This window comes from Propithecus coquereli, unplaced genomic scaffold (genome assembly GCF_000956105.1).
Source record: "Propithecus coquereli isolate 6110/MARCELLA unplaced genomic scaffold, Pcoq_1.0 Scaffold477, whole genome shotgun sequence".
Classification (NCBI taxonomy): Eukaryota; Metazoa; Chordata; class Mammalia; order Primates; family Indriidae; genus Propithecus; species Propithecus coquereli.
The window spans coordinates 1,423,769-1,431,049 of NW_012150585.1; the positions used below are offsets into that span (position 1 = coordinate 1,423,769).

Below are 7,281 nucleotides of genomic sequence, written 5' to 3' on the forward strand. Positions count from 1 at the left end.
AGGCCCGGACCGAGCGCTGTGTGCCCGCGCAGGGGGCGGGCGCCTGGCGGCATGGGTGGCGCAGGAGTCCCCGCCCTGCGCTGGCTCTGGGGCACCGGCCCCCTCCCCGCAGGACCCCGCGGGCCGAGCGTCTGGGCCGGTCCTCTCCGGCGCGCTGCCAGGGCCGGCCGGGCTCCGCGCAGGCGGGCGGAGGCGGGCAGGAAGCGCCGCGCCCAGCGAGCCGGGGACTCTGGGAGCCAGCGGGAGACGCCGGCGTCCGCCCCGCCGCCCCGCCCGGGTAAAGGCCTAGCTGGCTCGGTCGCCCCTCCGCCCTCGGGGTGGTGCCGGGCAAGCGCCGCTGGGAGTCCGCGGCTCGGGGAGCCGTTTGGAACCGAGTTTGGCGGGGAGCTCCGGACCCGTGGGAACACCGCGCTGTACTTTTCCTGCAGTGCCCCGTCCTTTTCTCACTGCCCTGGAGACCCGGGTGATACTGACTCGTGGCCCTGATGTTAACCCCGAGCCAGATGCCCGGAGCTTTCTCATGTTTCCGGGGCCCCTTCCCCAGCCTCCGGACTCCCGCTCTGCGCCCCGTCAGCACCGCCTGCTAAGGCAGGTGGCCCCGTGCAGCCGATTCCCCCGAAGTGTGCCCTACCCTTAAGCGCGGGTCTCACCAGAGACCAGGCCCGAATAGAAGCACGCTTTATTGAAGGGGGCTTGAGGGGCCCAGGAAAGGCTTCTCAGGGGAAAAGACCTTTGAGCAGGCTCTTAAAAGATTGGGTGGGATTCTAACAGAGGAGAAAGGTCATTCCAAACTGAGGAGAGGGTGTGAACAAGTTTAGGACTGCGAGAGCCAGAATCCAAGAAGCCCGGGGGAATGAGGTGCACGCTGGGGGCAAACTCAGAATAGCTTGGGCGGGCCAGGTGTTTGGACTCAGTAAGTAGCCTCAGACTTTAGGGAGGTGATTGGTGCCCGGGAGCAGGGATTGGAATGGGATGAGACTGAAGGCAGAGGCCATGGAGGAGATGGGGGGCCTGTATGGGGCAGTAGGGACTGGCGGACAAAGCAGTGTGTGGTGGGGGAGGAGTTGGTAGGACTGTGTCTGCTGCCTGAAGGAACAGGGGAAGAAGGATTTGAGGACAAATAGCTCAGGTTTCTAGCCTAAGGCATATGGGTGGGGAGATTTGCAGCAAAATATCTAAAAGGGGAGGAAAATGATGAGTTCAGTTTTACATGGGTGAAGTTAGAAGCCGTGGCAGGATAGCCATATGGAGAGGTCAAGTAGGAAGCGCACTCATTCATTTATTTATTATTTATGCCAGCCTCAAAGGCAGCTTGTAAGCCTTCCTGACTTACATGCAAGTCACAGAGGAGATAAAATGATAATCAGCTAAAAGGACCTGATAGCTAGGGAACAAAGGCAGAGGGGAATGGGTCATTATTACTGGAAAATCTAGGCTCAGAAAAGCGGCTGAAAATAAACACAGGACTCTTGTGTGAGTCGCTGACAGCCAAGCAAAAAAAGGACACCTAAAGTAAAGCAGTTTGTGAGATTGGAACTCGGGGAAAGGTGTTTGCGAAGCCTCAGGAGAGAGAGAAGAGGTGGCAGGAGATAAAATGGGATTGACCACTCAAGCTGGGGTTTTGGAGAGGGAGAAGAGCTGAAAGCCAGGCGGGGGCTTCAGCAGGGCCAACATTTGAGGAAAGGCTGACCCTCTCCTGGAAGAAAGGCCCTTCCTTGGCTGGCATGGGGCAGGGGTGGGGAGGAGTGATGTGTGGTGGTAGTGGGGATCCAGTCACATTATTCTTCTTGCAGGGAACAGGATCTAAGGTGGTGCTAAGTCCCCCAGGCTCTCCCTACTTTCTCTCCCAGCATGAGGTGGTGTCGCCATTTGCCCAGGGCCTCTTGGGTTTCTGGTCTGGGAAGAGCACCCCAGCCACCAGGTGAGTAGGAAGCAGGGGTTTCTGTTTCTCTCCCTTCCTCTTCAGTGTCTACACAGTACCTCCATGAGAGCAGGGATCCAGACACTAACCACATTAAGTCCCAGCTGTGTGGTTCTCTAGCTGTTGACCTTGGGCATGTCACCTCACCCCTTTAACTTCCTCTTTCCCATCCTAAAACAAGGGAGTTGGACTAGATGATCTCTGAGCATCCCTTGTAGCTACATAAGTCCAGGAACACTTGTCTGATTTCATTTAGCATTCAACAGATGTTTACCGAGTGCCTGCTGTGTGGCAGACCCCATGTTAAGTTCTAGGTATATAATTATAGACAAAACCAGATGTGATCCCTGCTCTCATGGAGGGAGAAGGAGTTAAATAATCACACATGAAATATAAAATTGCACAATATCTGCCACAAAGGGGCAGCACATGCTGCTATGGGAGCAAATAATGGAGGATTTGATGTTGATGTGGGGTCTGTATATTGGTGGGAAAAGGTGGATGGGATCTGAAGATGTTATTTCATCCTTCTCTCTGTAGATGAACGTATACCCTTCCTGAGCCACTGGAGTTGGCCCTTTAAAGGGGAGCGTCCCCTTGGCCCCCCTAGGTGAGGCCTGGGTGTCATACCTTGGATGGCATCTGGCACAGCAGGGTAGACTGGGAAGGGTCAGGACTAGCTGGACCCCCAAGGGGAGGGACTTGGTCTTCTGGGAGTGGGAGGATACAGAGGCAGCTCCCAGGCGTGAGAGGAAGTTAGAGTGGTCAGTGGAGGGTGTGGGAAGTGGGTGGGGTCTGGCAGTGGCCAGCCTGAGTCCCAGGCAGGCAGTGGGGGCTGGAGGGCTAGGGGATAGCCCTCAGGCACTGAGAAGGGTGTGAGAGTCAGACAAGGCTCTTGGGTGTCCAGAGTTGGGCCTGTATCTCCGGAAGCCAGAAGTCCAGCAGTACACGCAGGCCTGGACTCATCCCCTCTCCTTGCTCCCAGGGTCTTTATACGCCACCACAGAAGCTCAACGGACAGTGCTCCGACATCAGGGAAGAAGGAAAAGCTGTTTGGCAGCATCTCTGCAGCTGGTAAAGGGACTGGCTGGGATCCTGGTGCAGAAAGGGGTGGGGCGGGGAGAGGGGGCAGAAAGGAGAAGCAGGATGAGGGAGGCGTAGAGGATCCACTGCCATCATCCATCCCTGGTCCCTCCTCTTTCCCTCCCTCCCATTGGTCCATGTACCCCTTCCTGCAGCACTCACACAGTGCACACCTACTATGTGCAAAGTGCTAGGAAAGACATACCATTCCTATCTTTAACAAACTCTGGGCCTAGCAGTCAGGTTAACACTGCACACATATAACCGTGAAACCAGTCAGCCGAGGCTTGGCATTACTCATCTGGTAGCTTCCCCCTTTCTGCCATGGGGGTTCCAAACTTTCTAGACAGTTTGTATTTTCTGAGGGTGTCCTGTGTGCCCAGCACCATTCTGGGCCCCAGCATCTCTGGGTGCTGTGTCTTGATTCCCCAGCCTGACCCGACCACCACCTTGTCTGGCCCTGAGCTCCTACATCTCTCACCCATTTCCCTTGCCTTCCCATCCAGAAGCTATTCGGCGGCACCGCAGGAACCTGGCGGAGTGGTTCAGCCGGCTGCCCAGGGAGGAGCGCCAGTTTGGCCCCACCTTTGCACTAGACACGGTCCATGTTGACCCTGTGATCCGTGAGAGCACCCCTGATGAGCTGCTTCGCCCCTCTGCAGAGCTGTCCCTGGAGCATCAGCCGCCCTCTGCTGGGCTCCCCCCACTGGCCCTGTCTCAGCTCTTTGACCCCGATGCCTGTGGGCGCCGGGTGCAGACAGTGGTGCTGTACGGGAAAGTGGGCACAGGCAAGAGCACGCTGGTGCGCAAGATGGTCCTGGACTGGTGTTATGGGCGGCTGCCAGCCTTCGAGCTGCTCATCCCCTTCTCCTGTGAGGACCTGTCATCCCTGGGCCCTGCCCCAGCCTCCTTGTGCCAACTTGTGGCCCAGCGCTACACGCCCCTGAAGGAGGTTCTGCCCCTGATGGCTGCTGCGGGGTCCCGCATGCTCTTTGTGCTCCATGGCTTGGAGCGCCTCAACCTCGACTTCCGGCTGGCAGGCACAGGGCTTTGTAGTGACCCTGAGGAACCAGAGGCACCAGCTGCCATCATTGTCAACCTGCTGCGCAAATACATGCTGCCGGAGGTGGGCGGCCCCTTGCCCCACCCTGTCACTCCTGCCCCTTGACTTGCCCCCTAAGGATTTTTGTGTCCTCAGCCCACATGTTTATTGGGTAGGGGGACAGGCCCTGGGTTAGTTCAAATCCTGGCCCCTCTACTTCCTAGCTGTGTGACTCTGGGCAAGTCACTAACTTCCCCAAGCTTCTGTTTCTTTCTCTCCCTGAGTCGTACCAGTCAAATGAGATACTGTGAATAAAGTTCTTAGCACAGTGTCCTGAATCACAATGGTGCTCAATAATTGCTAGTTATAATTATCATACTCATCATTCTCTTCATCTTTGGACTCTCAGTCTTCAGGGGCCCCTTGGGGATCGAGGCAATCAGGACACTTAAGTCTTTCTTAACCCTCAACCATGCTCTTCCCAGGCCAGCATTCTGGTGACCACCCGGCCCTCTGCCATTGGCCGAATCCCCAGTAAGTACGTGGGTCGCTATGGTGAGATCTGCGGCTTCTCGGATACCAACCTGCAGAAGCTCTACTTCCAGCTCCGCCTCAACCAGCCGGACTGTGGGCATGCGAGTTGGGGCGCAGGTGTCTCAGCCACACCAGCTCAGCGTGACAACCTGGTGCAGATGCTCTCCCGGAACCTGGAGGGGCACCACCAGATTGCTGCTGCCTGCTTCCTGCCCTCCTATTGCTGGCTCGTCTGTGCCACCTTGCACTTCCTGCACGCTCCCACGCCTGCGGGGCAGACCCTTACGAGCATCTATACCAGCTTCCTGCGCCTCAACTTCAGTGGGGAGACACTGGACAGCACTGACGCCTCCAATCTGTCCTTGATGGCCTATGCAGCCCGAACCATGGGCAAGTTGGCCTACGAGGGGGTGTCCTCCCGCAAGACCTACTTCTCCGAAGAGGACGTCCGTGGCTGCCTGGAGGCTGGCATCAAGACGGAAGAGGAGTTTCAGCTGCTGCACGTTTTCCGCCGGGATGCCCTAAGGTTTTTCCTGGCCCCATGTGTGGAGCCGGGGCACCCAGGCACCTTTGTGTTCACCGTGCCCGCCATGCAGGAGTACCTGGCCGCCCTCTACATTGTGCTGGGTTTGCGCAAGACCACCCTGCAGCGGGTGGGCAAGGAAGTGGCTGAGCTTGTGGGCCGCGTGGGCGAGGACGTCAGCCTGGTGCTGGGCATCATGGCCAAGCTGCTGCCTCTGCGGGCTCTGCCTCTGCTCTTCAACCTGCTCAAGGTAACAGCTCAGGCCCCACCCTCGCGCCTTCCCTCCCCAGGACCCCAGGCTGTCCACCACCCCGGCTCCCTCTTCACCCCTTGCTCCTCTCCCAGAGGAAACGACTGCTTCCTACACAGGTGTGAATGTGTTCCTTGGCTCTGGTTCCAGCAATGGGCAATCTGGCTTTTAGTGGGAATGGGGCATAAGGGATGGGGACAGAAAAGCCACAGGCTGGGGAAGGCTTGGAGACTGGGAGGGAAATTCGAGGGCTCAGAGATTTAAAAACAATCCTACGTGGATTCCTAAGAATGGTTTCTTTTTTGCATCTTTCCTCCTAGTCTTCGTTGCTGGGAGGCAGGGGTCACTATAGTCCAGGGACTGTCCTCTGCTTCGCAGGTCCAGAAACTCAATTGCGTCTGTTCCCCCAGAGGTGATTCGGTTCTGGGAGTGATGACTCATCCTAACTAAATCACCGAGACAGATTTATAAAGCAGATGCCATTTTATTCATTTATATCGGGAGGATGAATGGCATTGGTAATTGGCTTAGGACAGCGTGTCCTGGGTGGAGGTCCACTCCAGAAACCAGATTGCAGACCTGAGCACTGTGCTTTGAGCAGGGCGGATGTGCTAAGTCCTGAGGGACGCGAGGAGCCACTCTGTTGGTGTCTGCCAGGTGCTTGCTTTATCAAGGTTCTTCCTTTTGTTTTTCACATCAACCCTGGAAATGGAATACCATTATGATCCTTTCTAGAGATGAGGAAATTGAAGCTCAGAGATACAAAGAAACTTTTGTTTTTGTGATTCTGAACCCTGTGCTTTTTCTGCCAAAATATGCTGGTGTGTTAGGGATGTTTCTATCTGTTAAGCTGTGGTGTCTTGCTAGGTAACCCTTGTCTTCTCTGGGAATCTTTCAGCAATTGGTCTTGGGGAGGCAGAGCCCTGGTCAGTGCAGGCAGAATTTCAACAAAGTTTTCTTTTTATAGGCACCAAAGCCTAAGGGTTAAGAAGAGGGATTCAGTAACCCAGCTATCTGGGTTCAAATCCAGGTTCTTCTACTTACTAGCTGTGTGACCTTGGACAAGTTACTAAACCTCTCTGTGCCCCACATTCCTTATCTGTTAAATGGGGGATAATACTAGATCCTATATCATTGGCCTAATATGAGGATTAAATGAATAATCCCTAGGGACTGGCACACAATAAGTCCTATTTAATCGTTTGTCAAACACAGGAAAAGGCTCAGGCAGCCCATCCCTTCTCACACCATCTGCTCACACAAGGTCATAGCCACTGCTGAGGCTACCCCACCCTCTTGAGGATGTGCTTGCTGTATCTGGACTGCTCTGGTCTCCTGGTGGGATTCAGAAAGCCCCCCAGTTATTTTGAAAGCCCACCAGAATTGTTAGCACCAGAGGGGGGTGCCCTAGCAGAGGACCGATCCCATCGTTTCTTCATGATCCTACTGACTCAGCTTCACAGGGTGACATCTTCCGGTCTCATTGGGGAAGGGGCACTATCACCTGCATGGCAGGAACCTCACCTATATTAATAAAAAGGGAAAAAAGCGCAGACATTAGAAGAGGTGCCACAAAACAATGTCATGGTTCATTGCCGGGGGAATGGACCCTTCCTTCTTTCCTCTCTGAACCATTGCAGGGGTGGGAGAAGATATCAGAAATGTTCATTTCTTCGTCAAATACTGGAGTACCTGTGGTGTGCCAGGCAGTGGGTTGGATTCTTGGGAAGTCAGTTAACAAAACTGCAGGGTTCTGCCCTTTTTTTGAGACAGAGTCTGGCTCTGGGCTAGAGTTGCCTGGGCTAGAGTGCCGTGGCGTCATCCTAGCTCACAGCAACCTCAAATTCCTGGGCTTAGGCGATCCTTCTGCCTCAGCCTCCTGAGTAGCTGGGACTACAGGCATGTGCCACCATGCCCGGCTAATTTTT

At 55.3% G+C, this 7,281-nt stretch overlaps 1 protein-coding gene across 1 annotated transcript in view; it reads left to right on the top strand.

Moving 5' to 3' along the window:
• Positions 1–229: 229 nt before the first annotated feature.
• Positions 230–7,281, top strand: part of NLRX1 (NLR family member X1) — an 11,760-nt gene continuing 4,708 nt past the window's right edge. Inside the window, exons 1-6 of the mRNA XM_012655443.1 lie at positions 230–277; positions 1,794–1,921; positions 2,462–2,531; positions 2,907–2,995; positions 3,511–4,130; positions 4,532–5,353. Coding sequence (XP_012510897.1) covers positions 1,852–1,921; positions 2,462–2,531; positions 2,907–2,995; positions 3,511–4,130; positions 4,532–5,353 — 1,671 coding nt within the window. The 5' untranslated portion in view covers positions 230–277; positions 1,794–1,851. The remainder of the gene's footprint in view (positions 278–1,793; positions 1,922–2,461; positions 2,532–2,906; positions 2,996–3,510; positions 4,131–4,531; positions 5,354–7,281) is intronic.